General features: G+C 61.2%; 3 protein-coding genes across 6 annotated transcripts in view; all 3 read left to right on the top strand.

The window, feature by feature from the left end:
- UBE2J2 (ubiquitin conjugating enzyme E2 J2) overlaps window positions 1-9,577 on the top strand; it is a 76,832-nt gene extending 67,255 nt beyond the window's left edge. For all 4 annotated transcript variants that reach the window (XM_050786412.1, XM_050786401.1, XM_050786396.1 and 1 more), the window contains 5 exons: window positions 2,051-2,091; window positions 7,493-7,595; window positions 7,674-7,812; window positions 8,371-8,451; window positions 8,992-9,577. In XM_050786412.1, coding sequence (XP_050642369.1) covers window positions 2,051-2,091; window positions 7,493-7,595; window positions 7,674-7,812; window positions 8,371-8,451; window positions 8,992-9,276 — 649 coding nt within the window. In that variant the 3' untranslated portion in view covers window positions 9,277-9,577. The remainder of the gene's footprint in view (window positions 1-2,050; window positions 2,092-7,492; window positions 7,596-7,673; window positions 7,813-8,370; window positions 8,452-8,991) is intronic.
- The window catches only part of SDF4 (stromal cell derived factor 4), a 77,106-nt gene that overhangs the window by 31,162 nt on the left and 23,358 nt on the right, over window positions 1-22,586 (top strand). The window lies entirely within an intron of this gene.
- On the top strand, window positions 14,965-19,565 carry C1QTNF12 (C1q and TNF related 12). Its single transcript, XM_050804477.1, has 8 exons — window positions 14,965-15,120; window positions 17,559-17,675; window positions 17,762-17,873; window positions 17,959-18,110; window positions 18,512-18,620; window positions 18,916-19,006; window positions 19,155-19,233; window positions 19,371-19,565. Exons 1-8 carry the CDS (start codon window positions 14,965-14,967, stop codon window positions 19,467-19,469), a joined length of 915 nt encoding a protein of 304 aa, XP_050660434.1. The 3' UTR covers window positions 19,470-19,565.

Here is a 22,586-nt window from a genome sequence, read left to right as displayed (position 1 = left end):
GGCTGCTGGGCTCTGTCTCAGGAAGAGAGCGACTTCTTTATTTCTTCCCAGCGTTCGCAGCTTGGGCACAGGAATTGGGTACAGGAACAACTTAAGGCCACACTCCTGGGTGCATCGTGTGCTGAGCTCGGAGTCACTGGGTTCCTGGGCCACTGACACATGATAATGGCATTTTTTGAAGAAAACATATCAGCTGGCAGATAGCACGCATCACATCATCCCATTAGTATTTTCTTTTGAGTATTTTTGTCCCTCAGGCTGGAGTGTAGCGGCGCCATCTCGGCTCACTGCAACCTCCGTCTTCCAGATTCAAGCAATTCTCCTGCCTCAGCCTCCCGAGCTGGGATTACAGGTGTGCGCCACCATGACCAGCTAATTTTTGTATTTTTAGTAGAGATGGAGTTTCACTGTATTGCCCAGGCTGGTCTCGAACTTCTGACCTCAGGCAGTCCACCTGCCTCGGCCTCCCAAAGTGCTGGGATTGCAGGTGTGAGCCACCGCGCCCAGCCTAATTTTTGTATTTTTAGTAGAGACAGAGTTTTGCCATGTTGACCAGGCTAGTCTTGAACTCCTGACTTCAGGTGATCCACCCACCTCGGCCTCCCGGAGCGCTGGGATTACAGATGTGAGCCACTAAGCCTGGGCCCCCGTTAGTTTTAAACTGATGTCACACATGTCCTGGGGGAGAGCAAGGGGAAAGATGCTGGCTGGTGTTGGCTGGTGTTGGCAGTTGCAGCCGTGTCTGGTTTCTGGCATTTCTAGCCGGCTTTACTTTCCATCTCTGTGCGCTTCTGTTTGGTTTGGGAATCTGTAAAGCCCAGACACCTCTTTCCGTGAAGCAGAAGCCTTGTTTATTTGTGTGGAGGAGGGGTTAGTCGGTTTGCTGCTGCCCCTGGTCTGAGGGTGAGCTCCGTGTGGGGACTGTGGTTTTGGGGACAATCACGGCAGTTCCTGTTCCTTCTCCAGGACAGCTGCTTAAGTCACTCATGGTTTTTCCAGGAGCATGAAAAACGGCTGGGGCACAGAGCCGGCCCCACATCACTGGCTGTGTTCTGTTTAGCCTGTGTGTGTGATACCAGAAAACACATTGTGTATAAGTACATTTAAGAATATACATTTTAGCCGGGCGCGGTGGCTCAAGCCTGTAATCCCAGCACTTTGGGAGGCCGAGACAGGCGGATCACGAGGTCAGGAGATCGAGACCATCCTGGCTAACATGGTGAAACCCCGTCTCTACTAAAAAATACAAAAAAACTAGCCAGGCGAGGTGGCAGTGCCTGTAGTCCCAGCTACTCGGGAGGCTGAGGCAGGAGAATGGCGTGAACCCGGGAGGCGGAGCTTGCAGTGAGCTGAGATCCGGCCACTGCACTCTAGCCTGGGCGACAGAGCGAGACTCCGTCTCAAAAAAAAAAAAAAAAAAAAAAAAAAAATACATTTTAAAGTACATCGTTTTTTCCTTGGAGATAGGGTCTCACTCTGTTGTGCAGATGGGATGTGGCAGCAGCCATAGCTCACTGCAGCCTGAAACTCCTGGCTCAGGCATCCTCCCGCCTCAGCCTCATGAGTAGCCGCGACCACAGGCATGCACTACCACGCCTGGCTGTTTTTTTTTTAAATAAAGGTGAGGTCTTGCTGTGTTGCCTAGGCTGGTGTCAAACTCCTGGGCTCAAGTGATCTTCCCACCATGCCCTTTAAAGTGCTGGGATTACCGTCTTCAAGTACATCTTAGTAACGTACTGTGAAATTAAAATTTATTTAAGATTTCAGTTATTAATAAGGATTAACTATATTGTAGAAACAAAGGTATTTTATGATAAACATATAAAGTATAGTCTTTAAGATCCTGTTACAAAGAGACTGAAAGCACCCACAGTAGAAGAGACTGGGAGCTTTGAAGCTGTGTGGCTGTGTGACATTTCACCTGCATCTGTTCACTGCCTGAATGTGAATGTAATTTTGACTGGGTCCTATAAACCCCAGGCTTGGAATGCTTCAGGTTTTGGAGAATTTGCTGTCTCCAAATCCCAAGTAATTTTCTTCTCTCCCTTAGGCACTATGTCGTCCGAGGCCCAGAGATGACCCCTTACGAAGGTAAGGATTCTGTACTTAGGTAGAAGAACACCAGGCCGTTTTTATATTCTGGATCAACCTTGCCTGTTCAACATCTTTTATTTGCAAACAGCAGCCTTTCTACTTTGGATGTGCGCTAGTTGAATTGGCTTAGTTGGAACTCATCCTTGTCTGCTTTTTCACGCGCTGGAAGTGTTTGCTCTGCTGATGTGTCTCAGCCCACGGGGCCGCCTGTAGCGTCTGTGTTCACCAGCCTCTGACACCATAGGGCCACAGCCGAGAAAACCAGACTGGGGTAAACACTGAAGCTGGCCTGTTCTACTGTTTCTTAAGACCTGGTGCATATCATCAAAGGAGAGACATATGTATTCAATATGCCCTCTGTGCTGGGCGCCCCCAGGGTCTCGCGATCCCCAGGACGGTCTCTGAGCTAAGCGGAAGTACCCCTGTGTGGTGGCATCTGGGGGTTTGGGAGGCTGCAGGACCTGCCCAGCACCTCAGTCCTTCATTAGCTACCAAGGCCGATCCAGCAGCCTGACCCCTCTAGGTCAGCAGACACCACCTAGAGTCCTGGGTGTCATTTACAGAGTAGATGCTGGAGCTGTCAGCAAGTTTCTGGGGCCTTTGGTGGAGGCGGGCGCCAGCCTTGGTCTGGGCCAGGTCAGGAGTCAGCGTGCCCATGGATACTGTCCCACCGGCAAGTGCAAGGCACAGCAGGGCCAGGTCAGCAGTTGGCTGTCCAGCCGCAGGTCCCCGGCTTCAGGTGGCTGGAGCAGCAGGCTCTGTTTGCCTGTGTGTGGAGGCTTTGGGTGAGATTTCACTAGAGGAAAGTGCTGCTGCTAGAAGGTGGTTTGCAAACCCCTGCTTTGGACTGTCGGGAGGGTTGTGGGTGGGTAAGAATGAAAAAGGCTCTCCTGGCCGGGCGCGGTGGCTCACGCCTGTAATCCCAGCACTTTGGGAGGCCGAGACGGGCGGATCACGAGGTCAGGAGATCGAGACCATCCTGGCTAACACGGTGAAACCCCGTCTCTACTAAAATACAAAAACTAGCCGGGCGAGGTGGCGGCGCCTGTAGTCCCAGCTATTCGGGAGGCTGAGGCAGGAAAATGGCGGGAACCCGGGAGGCGGAGCTTGCAGTGAGTGAGATCCAGCCAGTGCACTCCAGCCCGGGCGACAGAGCCAGACTTCGTCTCAAAAAAAAGAAAAGGCTCTCCGGAAGGCACTTTGGCCGAGATCTCACAGCCACACCCGTGGACTCTCCTTTGGCCCAGGAATCCCAGTTCTGGGTTCATCTGCAACCAGGGCAGCCGGAGGGCAGGAGCCCATCTGTAGGGCAGGCACTTGATCCTAGCGCCATGGACCGTGACAGCGCTGGGGATGCCAGCAGGCCATGGCGAGATAAGGCCCGGGAGCAGTGTCCAGGGCGTGTTACTTGTTACGATGAGTCTGTGTGCCTTCAGCTGATTTGAAGAATCAACTGCTGGGCGCAGTGGCTCACGCCTGTAATTCCAGCACTTTGGGAGGCTGAACCGGGCGGATCACCTGAGGTCAGGAGTTCGATACCAGCCTGACCAACATGGAGAAACTCCATCTCTACTAAAAATACAAAATTAGCCGGGCATGGTGGCTCATGCCTGTAGTCCCAGCTACTCGGGAGGCTGAGGCAGGAGAATCACTTGAACCCTGGAGGCAGAGGTTGCAGTGAGCCGAGGTCATGCTGTTGCAGTCCAGCCTGGGTGACAAGAGCAGAACTCATCAGGAGATTGAGACTGTCTTGGCTAATATGGTGAAACCTCGTCTCTACTAAAAAAATACAAAAAATTAGCCGGGCGTGGTGGTGGGCGCCTGTAGTCCCAGCTACTCGGGAGGCTGAGGCAGGAGAATCGCTTGAACCCAGGAGGCAGAGCTTGCAGTGAGCCGAGATCGCGCCACTGCACTCCAGCCTGGGTGACAAGATCGAAACTCTGTCTCAAAAAAAAAACAAAAACAAAATGAGTGGTGGTCTTTGACAAGCAAAATTATGCCAGCTTTACTTTTGTTTTGTGATTTTAGTTTTTTTGAAATAAATGATGAATATTAGTTCCGTATCTACACCCCGCCTCCCTCAGCATCACCAGCCAGGTCAGTTGCTGGTGGAGACAAGCTGCTCCCCCGACAGGGCTGGACAGAGTTGGGAGAAGAGGGGCAGCCCCTGCGTGTGGTGGGGCCAACGGCCCCCAACCCTGTCACTTGTGCACTTATCCTGGTCCCTTCCCATCCCTTCCGTTGTGTGGCTCTGTGCTGGTCCTGGGTCTCAGGAAAGCCTCACTTCAGAGGCAGGTGTGTTCCTACTGCCCCTCCCTTTTCCCCTCTGTGGCACTGCTGCTCCCATCCCTGCGGCCCTCCCCCTCGCTGGGGGATGCCTTCTGCTGTTTGCAGCCCTGCCCTCTGCTCTCCTTCAGTCTCCAGGGAACCCCTCTGAACTGCCACTTGCCAAGGGGCTGTTCTCAGTCCTCAGTTTCTTAGCCTCTGGTATCTGATGCTGCTGACGATGGCTTCCTTCCTGACTTGGGGATTTCTGACCCCTCTTCCTGCCTTCTTGGTGGCTTCTGTGCCAGGTCCATGTCATTCTGGCCTGGCGTGCGTTAGCTGTGTCCCCTCCGTGCACTGGGCTCCGTGGCTGTTCTGCCCAGGCATGCCCACTCTGACAGTTCAGAGCTGGCTTCCTGCAAATGTTGTTAAATAATTCCCCTTGAGTTAATCTGTAGATTTCACACAGTCCTAACAAAATCTCAGTTTCTGTACTACACAGGCTTATTCTAAAATTTACATGAAAAGGCAAAGGACCTGGAACAGTTAAAACAATTTTTCTAAAGAATAAAGTGGGCCGGGCGCGGTGGCTCACGCCTGTAATCCCAGCACTTTGGGAGGCCGAGATGGGCGGATCACGAGGTCAGGAGATCGAGACCATCCTGACTAACACGGTGAAACCCCATCCCTACTAAAAATACAAAACTTAGCCGGGCGCGGTGGCGGCGCCTGTAGTCCCAGCTACACGGGAGGCTGAGACAGGAGAATGGCGTGAACCCGGGAGGCGGAGCTTGCAGTGAGCTGAGATCTGGCCACTGCACCCCAGCCTGGGCGACTCAGCGAGACTCCGTCTCAAAAAAAAAAAAAGAATAAAGTGGAATCTGCAGTGTGGTCACGCTGTGACTGGGGGGGTCTCTGTGGTGTGGCTGCCGTGTGGCCACACTGTGACTGTGGGGGACTCTTGCTTTGTGGCTGCACAGTCCATGTGGGGCGTGGGGCCTGTGGGGACACGGGGGGGTCACCAGGGTACAGTGCGTAGCATGGGCGTCTGCGTGGGTCAGCTCGAGGAAGGGGGATGTGAACTGAAAATTGTCCTGGGTGACAGCCCCGCTTCTGGTCAGAGAAAGTCCAGCCTAGATTCAGAGTGGATCCCGAGGTGGCCTAAAACGATGAGAGTTCCCTGCAAGACGTGAAGCGCCCTAGGGGCAGGGGTGCTGCATCCTACACAGGCTGGCTCTGGAGCAGAAGAGCCCGCGACGATTTGGGAACTCGCATTGGGGCAGGATTGTGCACAGGGAGCCCGAAGGGAGGACAGAGGCCAGTGCTCCTCAAACCTGATGGCATGCACGTGCACACACATAGACATACATGCATGTGTCCTGATGGCATGCACACACACGCACATGCAGCACACTTGCACGCACGCGCGTCCTGACGGCATGCACACGCATAGACATGCGCACACGCATGCAGGTGTGGCCGGGGAGTCCTGGCTCATGCACTTGTGCTCTGGTTGGGGTTGGCCCCAAGCTCTGAATTTCCAACCAACTCCAGGTGCAGCCTGGGCAGCCAGGGTGTGGGCCTCGGGCTGGGGCGGGGCTGCCACGAGGCAGCTTGTGGAGGGTCTGGGAGCAGGGCCGGGGGAGGCCATGCAGGGTGTGCGGATCTAGATTGATTTGAAGGTGGAGCCAACAGGATTTGCTCATTGCGTGGGTGTGGTACCAGGAGGATGGAGTTTCCAAGTTGCCATTTGGTGGAAGTGGCCGGAATTCTGTCCTGGATGGGGGCATCTGGGCGCTGTGCTGTGGACGGTCAGTGTAGTGGCCTGGAGTGTGCAGGGGGCCTGTGGGTGCACCGTGGGGGCAGTGGCTGAGCAGCCATTCCAGGACTCCTGATGGGAGGCCGTGAAACTGGGGCGACTCCAGGAAGATGCCAGGACCAAGGGGAGAGCGCCCTGTGCTTGGGTGGGTGAAGAGGGGCTGGCTGGAGTGGGAAGAGGGGGTGGAGAGGGAGGAGCTAGACCAGGTTGGGGCTTTGGAGAGGCAGAGCCAGGAGTGGCCCCTGATAAGGCTATGCCGTTGGGTGGTCAGAAACCAGTGGGAGGGCCGGGCGAGATGGCTCACGCTTGTAATCCCAGCACTTTGGGAGGTCGAGGCGGGCGGATCATGAGGTCAGGAGATAGAGACCATCCTGGCTAACACGGTAAAACCCCATCTCTACTAAAATTTTAAAAAAATTAGCCAGGTGTGGTGGCAGGCGCCTGTAGTTCCAGCTACTCAAGTTCCAGCTACTCAGGCGGCTGAGGCAGGATAATCGCTTGAACCCGGGAGGCAGAGGTTACGCCCCTGCACCCCAGCCTGGGTGACAGAGCGAGACTCTGTCTCAAAAAAAAAAAAAAAAAAAAAAAAAAACACCACCAGTGGGTACGTGTGGGTGACCCTGAGGTCGACCTTCAGGTCAGGTTTGGTAGGCCAGGGAGAAAGCCTGGTCGGGTGGATTCGAGAGCTTGGGAGGGGAGGACGTGGGAACAGCCATGGATGAGGCCCGAATCCAGGGGTTCAGGTCAGGGCAGGGGGCATTTGGCAGAACTTGGAGGGGGGTGTGGTGGAGAGTGGTGTGTTTGAGGTGGGTTTTGCTGGCCTTTGGGTGCGGTTGGTCGGGGAAGCGAACAATGCTGGAGAGTCGCTGGGTCTGGACCTGAGTCCTGGGAGGGGCGGCCTCAGCTGGGCCTGGAGCTCCTGATGTGCTGAGGGTGTTGCAAGGAGGCCTGCCTGCCTCTCCCGACCCTCTGCTCTTGGTGTGGGTGTGTGGACGCTCCAGGGGGAGAGGTGTGCGGTAGCTGTGGGGGTCTTGAGCTCCCGGGGAAGTGGGGGGTCTGGGTCCAGTCATGTGGGTACGGGTAGGATGGGTGGGGAGGGGCATTGGGTCTGGGTGGTCATGACGGTGGGTGGGTCATGACAGGAGTGGCACTGGAGAGTAAGGTCAGTGGGGGACTGAGTCTGGGAGCCGGCTCGGCACGGAAGGGCAGTGAGGACTCAGGAGCTGAGCTGGGGGGCGGGGTGGTGTGGGGATGGGGTCTCCAGGAGCCCCTGCTGTGGAGGACGACAAGGCTCTTTGTTTTGTTTCCATGTAGGTGGCTATTATCATGGAAAACTAATTTTTCCCAGAGAATTTCCTTTCAAACCTCCTAGTATTTATATGATAACTCCCAATGGAAGATTTAAGTGCAACACCAGGTAAGGTGCCTGGAGGGTGCCGTGGAAGCTTTCTGGCCGCAGTGGGGAGTGTGCACTGACAGGGCCCCTGTTTCGCAGGCTGTGTCTTTCTATCACGGATTTCCACCCGGACACGTGGAACCCAGCCTGGTCTGTCTCCACCATCCTGACCGGGCTCCTGAGCTTCATGGTGGAGAAGGGCCCCACCCTGGGCAGTATAGAGACGTCGGACTTCACGGTGAGCTTTCGAGCGCCTCTCCCTTGTGGGCCATCAGCCTTGTGTCTGGGGCTGTGTTCTGTTCCTGAGTTGCAGCTGCCTTTCTTCTCAGCAGGCGGGGCTGGGTGGAGTTCCCACCTTGTCCCAGGCACCCCTTGTCCCAGGCACCGTGGTGGAGACTGCTCCGCTCTGTGGCCTCGTGTTCCCCGCTGTCTCTCGGTCTTGCTTTTCTTCACCTCCAGCCTCATCCACACCCGCCAGTGGCTCCTCCTCGGGATCTTGGGGTGGGCTGAGGCAGTGCCAGCCGCACAGACGGCGGGGGCCTTTTCAGCCGGGAGCACAGTGCTTTTGTTAGCTGGTGTTTATTTTTCTATTTTTAATAGGAATCGAGTGTGATATCATTAATTGATGAGAAGATTAAGAAGCCTTTATAAGACTGAGCTTGCTGGGAAGAGTGTGCTTGTTAAGTGCTTTCTGCAGCATGAAGACTGCAGCCCTTGACTTTGAAATCATCTGCTTTTATAATTTTGAAAGAATTGAAATTAGTTTTCTGGCTGATTCCCTTCTCTTCCTTCCTAGAAAAGACAACTGGCAGCGCAGAGTTTAGCGTTCAATTTGAAAGATAAAGTCTTTTGTGAATTATTTCCTGAAGTTGTGGAGGTAAGAAAGAGAAAGTCGGAAATGGGTTTCGCCTTCCCCTGTGTTAAAACACTTCAGTTTCACCTCTTTCCAAAGAGTAAAATCTGGGTCCTGAAGCTGCAGGCCTCCTCAGGGTGTGGCTCCTCTCCCCCAGGAGCCCCGAGGCGGGGGAGGCAGAAGGCCTGGGCCCTGGGGGGTGGCCTGCGGACAGCTGTGCTGGTGGGCGGGGAGCTGGGCCTTTTCCACTCGTGGGCCTGAGCGGCCACCTGGGTGGTCGGGGGATGGCTGGGAGGCACAGCAGCTGCCCTGTGGGACTGGAGTGCTCCCTGGTCTTGGCCTCTGTGGCTCAGCCTTACTCTGGTCTGCCTGAGTGCAGGGGCCAAGAGGCACAGGGCCGGTGAGGCCAGCCACGCTCGGGCCCCCACCTGTGAGATGGGGTCGGGATGTGACACGGCCTAGGGCTGGGTTCTTGGTGGTGGACTGTGAGCTCCTGAGGACCGGAGTGCTGGTGCTGAGGCGCTGGTTGGAGACCAGCTGCATTTCTCGCTGTTTCTCTCTTAGGAAATTAAACAAAAACAGAAAGCACAAGACGAACTCAGTAGCAAACCCCAGACTCTTCCCTTGCCAGACGTGGTTCCAGACGGGGAGACGCACCTCGTACAGAATGGGATTCAGCTTCTCAACGGGCATGCGCCGGGGGCCGTCCCGAACCTCGCGGGGCTCCAGCAGGCCAACCGGCACCACGGACTCCTGGGCGGCGCCCTGGCGAACTTGTTTGTTATAGTTGGGTTTGCAGCCTTTGCGTACACGGTCAAGTACGTGCTGAGGAGCATCGCGCAGGAGTGAGGCCCGGGCGCCCAGACCCAAGGCGCCAGCGAGGGCACCGCGCGCCAGAGCGTGACCTGGGCAGGCTGGACACACTGCCCGGCACCGGCGGACCCACCAGGCTCCTGGGTTGAGCGTTTAAAAGCCTGAAAGGGGAAGCGAAAACCAAAATGTGTGACCGGGCTTTGGAGGAGACCCGAGACTCAGGCCTGCCCCGGCCTCGCGCCGCTGGGGCCGGCGTGGATGGGCCGCTCGTGCGCTGGGTTTGTAGCTTCTCTTCCGTGTTGTCTTTGGAGCTGTTTTAGTAAACCCGTTTTTCATTCTGTTAGATGTGGTCACTTAGGAACAGACTCGCTGCCGACGCGGCTGCGCGTGCGCTCCTGGGGCTGCGGGCTCCGGCGGGGGAGGCGGGCGCGTGGAGCTGGCCGGGCCTGGCCGTGCGGTGACGGGGCTCAGCATCCAGGGAGATGGGCTTTGGTCCCAGCATTTGCGAACGTGTTTACAGTCAGGGTGAAACGCGCTCCTTCTGGAAAGTGCGCGGGGCCTTCGGCGGTCGTGGAGCCAGGACCTGCCCGCTCCGACCACAAGGTGTCGCCCTTGACCGCGGCGGCCGCGGGGGGGACGGCGGGGCGGGGCCTCCTGGGCGCCCCTCGGGGCTGCAGGCGCGGGGGCCTCGGGTACCCGCAGAGCCGCTCCCCCGAATTCCTTAAGTCCGGTGGCCCAGAGCCCGTCCTGTGCTGGCGGAAGGCGGAGGACCGGAGTCCCTGCGGGAGGCCGCCACGACCGGCAGGCTGGCCCCGTGCGCTCGGGGCCCCGCTCACATCCCATCCCGCGCCCCCTGCGCCGGTCTTCACCGTAGGTAACGGCGCCGGCCCGGGGTTCGCTCTCCACGGAAGATGGCAGAGGGGGACCCCGGCCCGGGAACGACGCCTGAGCCGGCAGGGGCTCCCCGGGTCCGGCCGTCTCCCCTCTTCTCCGTCGGTTCCGTGACTTCGCCCGGGTGGGATGTGCCGCAGGTGCATCGCGTCGAGGTGGGTCGCGGCCGCCGGCAAGAAACCCACCGTGTCCAGAGGCGGGCGGCAGACAAGCCCAGCCCGCGCGCGCTCCTCTTTGTTTGTTTTTCCATCGGTTTATTCAGAATTGCTCTATAATTTACCAATTGTATGTATTTAACCTATTGTGGAAAACAAAAAGTCTTTCATTATATCTTTATTTCTGAATTTCGTGCTGCTGGTGTCTCTGTGGGCGGGACGTGTGTCCGTCTCTGTGCTCTGGGCTGGGTGGCCCGTGACCAGGGGTCACACCTGCTGGCTGGGGTGGCAGCGTCTCTGTGCTCTGGGCTGGGTGGCCCGTGACCAGCGGTCACACCTGCTGGCTGGGGTGGCAGCGTCTCTGTGCTCTGGGCTGGGTGGCCCGTGACCAGGGGTCACACCTGCTGGCTGGGGTGGCAGCTGCAGGGCAGGTGGGTCCGAGTAGGGAATCGCGTCGCTGGGGCCGGGTGTGAAGCCCTCTGCAGGACTCTGTCCCCATCCCGTGCTGGATGCCAACCGTGCCCTGATGCCCAGCGCTTCCGTGACTGCCTGCATCACTTCCGAAGCCTGGTGTTTCCCGAGGCTCACGGGAGGTGGAATGCTAACGAACAGGTTTACTTAACACGCGTTACTGCCGGGTGCGGCGGCTTCCGCCTACAATCCCAGCACTTTGGGAGGCTGAGGGGTGGATCTCTTGAGCCCAGCCTGGGCAACATAGTGAGACCCCATCTCACAAAAAATACAAAACACTACCTGGTGTGGTGATGCACACCTTTGGTCCCAGCTACTCAGGAGGCTGAGGTGGGAGGATTGCCTGAGCCCGGCAGGTGGAGGCTACAGTGAGCCATGATGGACCCACCACACTCCAGCCTGGGCAAGGGAGCCAGATCCTGTCTCAAATGTTTTCTATATGTGAAATCTCAACTTTTTTTTTTTTTTAATGGAGACAGAATCTTGCTCTGTTGCCCAGTGTGGAGTGCAATGGTGCCATCATGGCTCACTGTAACTGTAGGGTCCAGCCCTACTGGGCGTGTGGATTTTTCGCCTTGTGTGTGGAGATGAGAGATCGTAGAAATAAAGACACAAGACAAAGAGATAGAAGAAAAGACAGCTGGGCCCGGGGGGGACCACTACCGCCTAGACGCGGAGACCGGTAGTGGTCCCGAATGCCTGGCTGCGCTGTTATGTGTTGGATACAAGACAAGGGGGCAGGGTATGGAGCGTGAGCCATCTCCAATGATAGGTAAGGTCACGCGAGTCACGTGTCCACCGGACAGGAGGCCCTTCCCTGTTTGGCAGCCGAGGCAGAATGAGAGGACAGCTTATGTCGTTATTCTATGCATTTCAAAGAGTTTAGTGCTTTCACTAATTCTGCTACTGCTATCTAGAAGGCGGAGCCAGATGTACAGGGCAGAACGTGAAAGCAGACCAGGGGCGTCACCGCGGAAGCACAGCGTCACAGGGAGACGGTCAGGCCTCCGGATGGCTGCGGGCGGGCCTGACTGATGGCAGGTCTTCCGCAAGAGGTGGTGGAGCAGAGTCTTCTCTAACTCCCCCGGGGAAAGGGAGACCCCCTTCCTGGTCTGCTGAGTAACGGGTGCCTTTTCTAGGCACTGGCACTGGCACTAGACCGAGGTTCGCTAAGTAGCGGGCGTCTTCCCAGGCGCTGGCATTACCGCTGGACCGGGGAGCCCTCTAGTGGCCCTGTCCGGGCGTGACGGGCTCACACTTGTCTGCTGGTCACTTCTCACCGTGTCCCTTCAGCTCCTGTCTCTGTGTGACCTGGTTTTTCCTGGGTTATAGTTGTAGAACAAAGATTATTATAATATTGGAATAAAGAGGAATGCTACAACTGTGATTAATAGTATATGTAATCATATCTATAATCTATTTCTCATATATTCTTATTGTGTATATTTTCTTTATTATACCGGAACAGCTTGTGCCCTTGGTCTCTTGCCTTGGCACCTGTGTGTCTTGCCTTGACCTCCTGGGCTCAAGGGATCCTCCAAACTCAGCCCCCTACGTAGCTGGGACCACAAGTGTGCGCCACCATGCCTGGCTAATTTTTGTATTTTTTGTAGAGATGGAGTTTCATCATGTTGTGCAGGCTGGTCTTGAACTCCTGAGCTCAAGGGATCCACCTGCCTCGGCCTCCCAAAGCGTTAGGATCATGGGCGTGAGCCACCATGCCTGACTAAAATCTCAACTTGTTTTTTTTTTTTTTTTTTGAGACGGAGTCTTGCTCTGTCACACCGGCTGGAGTATAGTGGTGTGATCTCGGCTCACTGCAACCTCTGCCTCCCGGATTCAAGTGATTCTCCTGCCTCAGCCTCCCAAGTAGCTGGAATTACAGGTGCCCACCACCACACCCAGCTAATTTTTGCATTTTAAGTAGAGACGGGGTTTCACCATATTGGCCAGGCTGGTCTCAAACTCCTGACCTTGTGATCTGCCCGCCTCGGCCTCCCAAAGTGCTGGGATTACAGGTGTGAGCCACCGCGCCCGACTGAAATCTCAACTTTTAGTGACCTTTGATCAAGCAGTGAAGGCGGTGCCCGTGGCGTGTTGTCTGCACTGGCCCAAAATAAGAGATGATGTTTGACCTGTTGGGCCGGGCATGTCTGGCCCTCTGTCCCTGTTTCCCGTAGAGGAATTGTGGGCCCCTCTGTTCTTGTGGTGTCACCAGTGGGGGCCGTCCTTGACCTGCCCCTGGGAGCACGGTGTGTCCCCTCGCCATGCAGACCACACTGTGGAGTCTTTTAATGAGGAGAGAAAAGCCCCTGAAAGGTTAATATTCTGCAGACACATGCAGCATGTGGGCTCGGAAGAAGGCGTTTCCTGTGTGCGCTGGCAGCCTCGAGCTTCTCTGTGAGCGCATGCCCACGCCGGCCTGAGCGAGAGCGCTCTGGGTCTGAGGGAGCCGCTCTCCCTGCAGCAGGCGGGCGGGCAGGGCACTGTGGTCCTTTGCCATTTTCCCACGGCCTGGGGGTGTCAGGGTGTCTGGGTTGGGGGGTGCAGGGGGTGAGCAGAGCCAGCAGCTGCACCTGAGCCTCCCTGTGGGGGCAGCTCATGGCTGTGGCCCAGGGTACCCCAGGGCCTTGGTGGGTGACCCAGAGGGTGGGGTCCTCTTGGTCGTTTTCTAGAGGGAGTGTGGGGACTGAGTGTTCCTGCCTGGGTGCCAGGCTAAGCTCATTTTAAAGGTGCCTGGGGATGGGAACAAGAAGCCACATCCTTCCCAGTTAGGCCCAGTTGCACTCTGTCCAGCCTCCCAGGGCTGCCTGTTTTCCTGCCTGTAGGGCAGAGTTGGAGGTCCAGCCTGTCCTGTCTGGAGTCACAGGGGAGCACATTGCTAGTGGGTGACACAGAAAATTTGGATACCCTGCCTGTGAGGAGGGGTCTGGTAGCCCTGGGCAGGGGTCTCCTTGGCCAAGGCACCTGCCCACCCCTCCCCTTTGCCCCAAGCCTGGATTGAGGGGTGTTGGGGCTGCCTTTCCCAACCCATGCTGGATGCAGGTCACATCTAGGGCTCACCTGTGGGCGTCCGGCAGGGCTGGTACTGTGTGGGTGCTGTGCCATGTCCCCAGAGTCCTCCACCACCTTCACCAGCGGACACGGGGCTGGGAGGCTTCCACAGTGCGCTCTGGAGATGCCAGTCAGGCAGTGTCTGAGAGCCCAGAGGGTTCGGGGGCAGCCGGGGTCCCTGGTGGGTTCCCAAGCGTCATCCCCATCCCAGCCTGGTCTCCGGTGGCTCTGTCTGTGGGTGTGGCCTGGGGCTGGGGTCTCGGTGTGGCTGCCCTCGTGTCTGGCAAGAGGGGAGGGTCTGGAGCGTTCTGAGCTCTGCATCCGGGCCGGCATGTTGACCTTCCTGTTTCTTTTGGGGCCACTGTTAGCCTCCGCCAGGACCAGCGGCTGGAGGGTCTTCCAGCCCCACCTGGCCACCCCCTTCCTCTGGCCAGTGAGCCCGAGGGGTCTGTCGCCATGATCTGGCCTCATCTTTCCCCGGAGTGGGGCCCCAGCCAGGCCCGCCAGCACCCCCAGGACCCTGGGCTGGGGCGGTGAGTCAGGGCGGGGCACCCGAGAGGGCCTGGGTGAGGAGGTCGTGGGGGGGCTTTGGCTGGCTGGTAGCTGCCCTCCTGGTGGCTGGCTGCAGAGGCTGGTGTGAGGGGAGCCGGGCTGAGCTCAGCTGGGAGGGAGGGCGAGGAGGCAGGCAGCTGTCTTCACGGTTCCCAGGATGAGGTGGACCTTTGGGGAGGCAGTGGGGGCAGGGCGGGTTCTGGGGAGGGGAGGCAAGGAGCAGAGGCAGGGGTCAGTGGGGGTCTCCGCCCCGTCTCCGCCCCTGGCCGTCGGGGCGCCCGGGGGCTGGCGGATCATCCAAGTGTGAGCCCCCCTTGAAGCCCGCGAGGTCTGGGGAGGAGGAGGCCAGGGGAGGATTTACTGGGCGGCGGAGTGAGAAGGCCAGAGAGGACTGGCTGGGAGCGGGGACCAGAGCGGGACCCCAGCGGGACCTGAGCGCCGTCGCGCCGCCGTTCCGGGCAGGTCCGCGCAGACATGCAGCGGCGGAGACCGGGCGCGCCCCTGGGCCTCGCCCCCGCGCGGGGGCTCTGAGCGCCGGCCGCCCCCATGACTGCGCCCTGGCGCCGGGACTCGCCGCGCTGAGCCGCCTCGGGACGGAGCCATGCGGCGCTGGGCCTGGGCCGTGGTCGCGGTCCTCCTCGGGGGCCTTGGGGCCCGGCCGGAGGCGCAGAGGACGCAGCAGCCTGGCCAGCGCGCGGATCCCCCCAACGCCACCGCCAGCGCGTCCTCCCGCGAGGGGCTGCCCAAGGCCCCCAAGGTACGCGGCCGGGACGCACGTAGTCCCTTGTGGGGCGACTTCGGAGCTCGGGTCCTGGGGCGTCATCCCCCAGCAGGCTCTGTCCCCGCCTGCTCTGCCTCGGGGTTGCCCTTTTTGAGGCCTCGGCCACAGTCCTGCCTTGGGAATCTGCTGCAGCCCAGCTGGGCCGGCCTCTGGGAAGCCTCTCCTCCTTTGCAGCCCGGACCTGGCCCCCAGCTGGCCTGGGGTGGGTGGGTGAAGGGGGGCTTCCTGCAGGGGTTGGGGGCTACAGTTAACCCTTTGAAGCCTGGGCCTGCCACGCCCTGAGGAACCTGTTGCTATTAAGTTAATTGCTGATTTGGGGGTGGGGAGGGGCTCCGGCAGCTTGCTGGATGGTTTACCAGACCCCCTGGGAGCCCAGCGCCCCATGACTCCCGCGGCTGGAGACGCCATGGTGAGCCCGTCCCTTGTGCTTTCTAGGGGTCCTGTGTAGCCAGCACCCCCCCTTGCAGGTTAAGTCCTCAGGCCCCAGCCTGGCCAGGCGTCCTCACAAAGACAGAAGGTCCCGAGCTCACCTCAACCCCGGGGCTTCCTCTCTCCTGCTCAGGGTCTCTCCAGGGGTCTTGGAGGGCAGCCCTTGCCGCTACCGTCGGGGGCCCCGGGACTGGGAGGGGACCCGCAGTTGCCGGAGCAGCCCCCACCCCCAGCCCTCACACCTTTGATGCTGGCCTCCCTCCTCCCAAGGCCGGCTCTGCCGCAGCCAGCCCGGCTGCCTCTCAGCCCACGCGGTCCCCCTGGAGCCCGAGGCCCCGTTTCCCAGATGGGCAGGCTGAGGAGGGTTGAGGCCCGGCTCTACCAGCTCAGGAAGAGTGGGCTCGTCCCCGGCGCCAGGGCCAGCCTGGCAGTGCTGGCAGGGCTGGAGCAGTGGGGGGGTCTTTAGCAGTCCCGGCCAGTCACCGGGGAAGGGAGGGGGCACCCCACTGCCCAGGGCCACTGCTCCAGAGAACCTGCAGGGTGGCAGCCTCCCTCGAAGGGTGCCGGCTGGAGGGCTGTAAGGTGTGTGCTCAGGCTGGCCCTCCAGGCTTCCAGGGTTGGGCGGTTCTCCTGCAGTCTGCTCTCTGCTGCCTCCGGCCCTCTGTCCCCAGACGGGTTGATGCACAGGCCCCTCCAGGGCGCCAGGTCCCTCCATCACACTGTGGGGGTGATGCCAGGAGAGCAAGCAGATAGTGGATGCCGGAGGAGTAGGGGTGGAGTTGGCTGGGGAGGAGTGGGGAGAAGAGTAGGGGGAGCAGGGGAGAGGAGTGGGGGAAGGAGGGAGATAAGGAGTCGCGGGGGAGAGTGGGGGGGGAGGCAGGGGGAGAGTGGGGGGGAGGAGGGGGGAGAGTGGGGGGAGGAGGAGGAGGAGGGAGGAGCAGTGGGGAGGAACGGGATAAGGAGTCGGGGGAGGAGGGAGATAAGGAGTCGAGGAAAGAGTGGGAGTAGGAGGGGGGAGAGTGGGGGGAGGAGGGGGGGAGCAGTGGGAGGAGGAGGGGGGAGCAGTGGGGAGGAACGGGATAAGGAGTCGGGGGAGGAGTAAAGGTGAATTTGAATGCTCTTGGATTGTTTTTTCCCTGGGTGGGCCCAGGTCTGGGATGGGTTCACGCCCACCCTGCCTGTCCTCCACCCCCCATGGCAGAGGCCTGTCTGGTCCACTGGGAGGACCCACCTGCCATGTCTGGTCAGGAGGCGGAGGCTGAGGCTCTCCTCAGAACCCAGCCTCGCTGTGTCGGGCTAGGCCAAGCTCAGGATGGGACTCTGTCCCGGGCCAGGGTCCCTCGGCTCACCCTGCTCTGGGAAGGGGCTCTCTCCTGGCCAGGCTGCGCACTTCCTGTCGCTTCCACCTGCAGGCCAGGCTGTCCCCAGCCCAAACCTCCTTAGCACATCTCCTCTGACTATGGGGGCTGGGGTGGCTTAAGAGAGGGTGATTGGAGGGCTGGAAAGGGTGGCAGGCCCTGTCTGACCCTTGCTTGAACTGGGTGGGCTGGCCCCAGCTGCCTGGACCTGAACCTGAGGACTGGGGTGAACTGGAAGGCAGAGGGTCCTTGGCGGGAAGGTCCGTGCCCGCTGCTCCCCTGTCAGCAGCCACTCTTGGCGTCTCTGGGACTCTCAGGCCGGTGGAAAACCCCCTCCTGTCCTCCCCACATCGTCCCGTCCGTGTCCCTGCCTCAGCCAGGACCAGGCCCCTGTCGGGCTCAGGGCATCAGGCTGTGGCTGCGTCCACAGAAGCCCTGCGTGTGTGCACTGCTGGTGCCCCTGGCATTGGAACGTCCAGGTTCTGAGTCCCCTAAGGGCAGCCATGGGTCTTTCTTGTGGCTGGTGATGCCTTCCCTGGGTCTGCTCTGAGTGGCCCCCGCTGCCCTGGGTTCCCAGCTCTCTGCAGGGCGCAGCCTCAGTGTGCTAGCCCCGTCCCGCCTCTTCAGCCATCCCAGGCCTCAGGACCTGAGCTCTCCGACGCCCACATGACATGGCTGAACTTTGTCCGGCGGCCGGACGACAGCGCCTTGAGGAAGCGGTGCGGAAGCAGGGACAAGAAGCAGGTGAGCCCCGCCCGGGCTGCCGCAGGGTCTGAGCCTGGGACAGGGTCCCACTGGGACACTTACCTCCTTCTTCTGTCTTCCCCCAGCGGGACCTCTTGGGTCCCCCAGGACCTCCTGGGCCCCCCGGCCCCCCAGGACCTCCAGGTGCAGAAGTTACTCCGGAGACTCTGCTTCGCGAGTTTCAGGAGCTGCTGAAAGGTCAGCCGCCCCGCACTGCCCAGAGTCCCGACGTGCCTGGGCCCCACGCTGACCCTGTTGGCGGCCTGTGCCCTCCTCCCCACAGAGGCCACGGAGCACCGGTTCTCAGGGCTCCTGGACCCACTGCTGCCCCAGGGGGTGGGCCTGTGGCTGGTGGGAGAGGCCTTTCATTGCCGGCTGCAGGGCCCCCGCCGGGTGGACAAGCGGACACTGGTGGAGCTGCGTGGTTTCCAGGCTGTGAGTGGGGCCAGGAGCCCAGAGGGGGGCACTGGGTGGGGCCCCACAGGCAAGACGGGACCACACACACTGTCTGACACTCACGGGGCACCCACGTGAGTTGGGAGTTGGGAGGGGCTCGGAGGGCGAGGGGCTGCCTCGGGTGAGGGTTGGGAGGCCCTGGGGTCCCAGACCACACCTTATGCCCAGACCGAGAATGGGTCCCCGGTGGCCGGGAGGCAGGGAGACCCTCCTGGGTGTGGACTCGAGGGTCAGTCCTGTCGGTGCCCGTGGTGAGAGTGAGGGTCCTGGGGAGTCCTGCTCCAAGTGAGGGGCTGTTGGTTGCAGGCACCTTCCCCAGGCGGGGTCTGTGGGGTGGGGGCCAGGCCCTTCACTGGCCGCTTACCCACTGCCCCTCACAGCCTGCTGCCCAAGGCGCCTTCCTGCGAGGCTCCGGTCTGAGCCTGGCCTCAGGTCGGTTCACAGCCCCCGCGTCCGGCATCTTCCAGTTCTCTGCCAGTCTGCACGTGGGTGAGCCGGATGGGGCTGGCTGTGCCGTGTGCTGTGACGGGGCTGGGGCTGAGCTTTCTGGGGGCGCCTGGCATCGCCAGCCCCGGGCACGGGTCCCATTAGAGATCTGCCCCCTGCCCCATGGGGGCCTTGGACTGGGCATGGGGTCCCTGCTGCACACCCGGCCTCAGGCCTCCCCTCCCCCAGCCCCAGCAGCCACTCCTGGGCCTGTCCTGGGCGGTGTGCCCTGAAGCCCCTCCCCACTGGCCCCCACCCCGCCCCCCATGCACCACCCTCCCCAGGGCTGTCTCCGCAGACCACAGTGAGCTGCAGGGCAAGGCCCGGCTGCGGGCCCGGGACGTGGTGCGTGTTCTCATCTGCATCGAGTCGTTGTGCCAGCGCCACATGTGAGTGACCTCAACCCCCGCTTCAGGCGGCAGTCCCCGGACCACCCTTGGGCGGGGCTCACGGGCCACACAAGTCTCTGGGCCCCGGGGAGGTCTTGGCCCCCTGGACCTGCAACGCCTCCCCCTTGCCCTGTGGGGCTGTGTTCAGGTCCCTGGAGGCCGTCTCAGGCCTGGAGAGCAACAGCAGGGTCTTCACGGCACAGGTGCAGGGGCTGCTGCAGCTGCAGGTGAGGCCGGGCCTGGTGTGAGCAGGAGGGCTGGGTTGCACTCAGGGTGCAGACCTCTGGGGCCTCAGCACCTGCTAGCGCGGCTGCCGGGTGGCTGGGCTGTGGCCGCGGTTGTGACGTCCCCATGCTTCTTACAGGCTGGACAGTACGCTTCTGTGTTTGTGGACAATGGCTCCGGGGCCGTCCTCACCATCCAGGCGGGCTCCAGCTTCTCCGGGCTGCTCCTGGGCACGTGAGGGCGCCGAGGGGGGCTGGGCGAGGAGCTGCCGCCGGATCCCGGGGACCCTCCCACTGATGCCTGCGGTCACCACAATAAAGAGCACGCCGCCCTCGGTGTTGCCTGGATGTTTCACTGGGGGTGGAGGCCAGGCTGCCAAGGTTGGCAGAGGATGGGTGCGGGCAGAAGGGTGCTGTTCACATGAGAGCCTGGTAGTCTGGAGTACGGGCTGTGGAGCCTCCCTCGGGCCCAACTTGTCTGGCCTGGGGTTATGGTGATGGCCAGAGGCTGGGCTCTGCCCTGGCAGCCCCTGCAGGGGCAACATCAAGCCTGAGGACAGGGACCACTGTCCATGCCAGCACCACTCAGCTCTGCCCACAGCCTGTCCAGCCTTTGGGGAGGGCAGCAGGTCGTGGGGCACTGGAAGCACCAGAGGTTGGGGAGCAGCACAGTTCTGGGCCCTCGGGAGGCCTGCGTCCTGTGGGGGGTTCTGTGCAAGAGGACGTGCAGGCCACACACAGGACTGCGTGCTTGTGTGCCCTGGCCGCCGCCGGCGTGTGAAGCTGAAAGGCACCCCTGTGGGCTCAGGTGCACCCAGACGGTGCCGTGCCTGGGGCACCCAGGTAGAGCAGGGCTGGGACCAGTAGGCTTCTCCTCGCCTGCCCTAGGGACAGCCGCACCCTAACGACCAGGGCTCCTGGGGGGCTTCAGGGGCCAGAATTGCCTCTTGGAGGGTGGGATGGGTCCCATATGCTATCCCCATGCTGCTGCCCCCTGGCAGGTCCTGTGGATTTGGGCCCCGCCCCCACCCCATTTTGGCTCTGGCAAACCCAGACCGAAGAGTGCAAATCGGCCTCAGGACGTCTGGGCCTCTGCAGCGCTGCGGAGATGCCGTCTCTGGTTGGCATCCAGGGCCCTTGGTGGCTGGTGGGGTCTGGGAAGTTGGAAGAGGCCGGAGCCCACGGCTGTTACCCCTCCCCTGGGACCTGAACCTGCCTGGGGCTGGCAGAGAAGGGGCCCTCCCCAAGGCCTGCTGGGCAGTGAGGCAGGACAGCCCAGCCTGGCGACGAGGTGTGTGGGCAGGCGCCAATCAGCACGAGGTGGACTTGGCTGCTGACCCACCCCCACCTCTCTCCCTGGGCCCCCCAGGGTGGCGTCAGGGGCTGGGGCTGTCTGGAAGGGTCTCTGCTTCACTTGCCAAGGCTGTGGTCACCACCTGGGGATGTCCAGCCGGGCAAGGGCCGGTGTGGGGCACCATCCTGCGGCCCCCAACAGCTCCCACACCACCTTCCAAGTCCTGAGGCCCTGATGTGGGGCTGCGGGATACCAGGCCAGATGCAAGAGCCCCGGCTTGGGGCTCCTCTCTGCTCTCTGCTCCCCGCCTGTGAGCACGGCCTGCCCCAGGGCCTGGATCCAGAATGGGGGTCTCCCTTCAGCCCCTGCCCTGCTTGGCCACAGCACTTGGCAGTGCTCCCTTCCAGAGAGTCGGGCGGATGCCCATCCACACGGGGAACGGAGGCTGTGCCGGGCCCTCCTGGAGCTGGGTCAGCGGGACAGCCGTGTGGGGACCCCGAGGAGGCAGGGGCAGGAGTGTGGCCTGCACCTTCCCGGTTGGCGTGAGCCCTGGGCCACGGACTCCCCCGTTTGCTTCCAGTTTTCAGTGGCTCCTCCCCCACCTGGCGGGCCAACCCTGGGCAAGAATGGGCACCCAGGATCAGGCAGCACCCAGCCAGGCCCTTCTGAGCACCGCCTGGGGCCTCAGTATCCGGGAATGGGGGCCCTTTAGGTTCTTCAGCAGCAGCCAGTCCCCAGCCCCGGAGGTGGGGGCTGCGATGACAGACGGAGACGCCAGAAATGGGACCCAGGGCCGCGCGGAGCCAGACAGAGACAGAGACGTGGAGGAGGGGGCGGGGTGGGGGCCGGGGCCCGGGTGAATGAGGGAGGGGCTGGGGGCTGGTGGGGGAGGCTGGGGGCTGGGATGTGGGCGAGGATGAAGGGGGGCCGGGGCTAGGGTGAATGCGGGGGGACGTCCTGGCGCCGGCACCACCTCTCTGGCCTCTGCCTCCTCTGCCACCTGGTTTCTGCCCCAGTTGGAGGTGATCCGCCACTTAGCCGCAATTCCCCTGGAATGTGCTGTCTCCAGCCCCTGTGACTGGGCACCCAGGAGCAGAAGAATGGACAGGTTGGGGTGGGGTGGGCGGCCTTACAGGAGGGTCCAGGCCCCCAGCCCACCCAGCCCAGGCTCCGTCCTCCGGCCCAGCCCAGCTGCACCCCTTCATTCTCTCTCAGCCTCACCTCCTGGGCTGGACCCACACTGCAGTGTTTGCCATAGAGGGGACCCTGGACTCTTGATGGGGTGGGAGATGCCTGTCACTCACCCAGCCTGAGCGTGGGGTCCCCGGGGCAGGTGCAGGCCTGCCAGAGCTGCAGTTGCTCAGGGCCTGGGCTGGCTGGGGGACCCGGGGAGCCCAGGAAAATGGACCTCTTCAGGCCTGTGCCCCCTAGTTTGGGAGCGGGGGTACTGAGTGTCCCAAGCGTCTGGCGGCTTCCCGGACCCTGGCAGGAGCAGAGCCAAGGCAGCCAGCTCAGTGCTGGAAGGCCTCAGCCTGACCCCTGACCCCATGCCCTGAGCAGTGGGGAGCTGCCGGCTCCTCCGTGACCTCCACCGGGGCTGACTTTCCAGAACTGCAGTCCGACCTGATGCTTGGCCGGCTCTGGGGGCGTCGGAAGCTGCTGCTGTGGGCTCCCTGCCATCCTGGGAGGGGCCGTGCCCGGTGTGGGGACACTCCCCCGACCAACCCTCCAGCTCCTGTACTCACAGGACCGGCCCTTCCCTAGAGCCCCAGCTGGACCTGCCAGGCCCACCCTGCCCAGGGCTGCCTGGGCTGGGTCGGAGCCAGTATTCCCAGCTCTGGTGCTGGCCTGGTCTTGAACGGACAGAAATGCGGACGGGAGCTCAGGGCAGCCAGAGAATCCTCTTGGGGCCAGGTGTGGCGGCCACCCCGAGGGGCAGCAAGAGCCGGGGAGGCAGGGCTGGGGGCTCCTGGCTGTGAGGAGGAGGCTGGGCCCAGCCCCGGCCCTGCCTGTCAGGTGTGGACACCACTGCCCATCTGTCCCCGGTGCCTCGAGGGCCCCA

The sequence above is a fragment of the Macaca thibetana genome, chromosome 1 (assembly GCF_024542745.1).
Source record: "Macaca thibetana thibetana isolate TM-01 chromosome 1, ASM2454274v1, whole genome shotgun sequence".
NCBI lineage: Eukaryota > Metazoa > Chordata > Mammalia > Primates > Cercopithecidae > Macaca > Macaca thibetana.
This window is presented reverse-complemented; position numbering and strand designations above follow the sequence as displayed.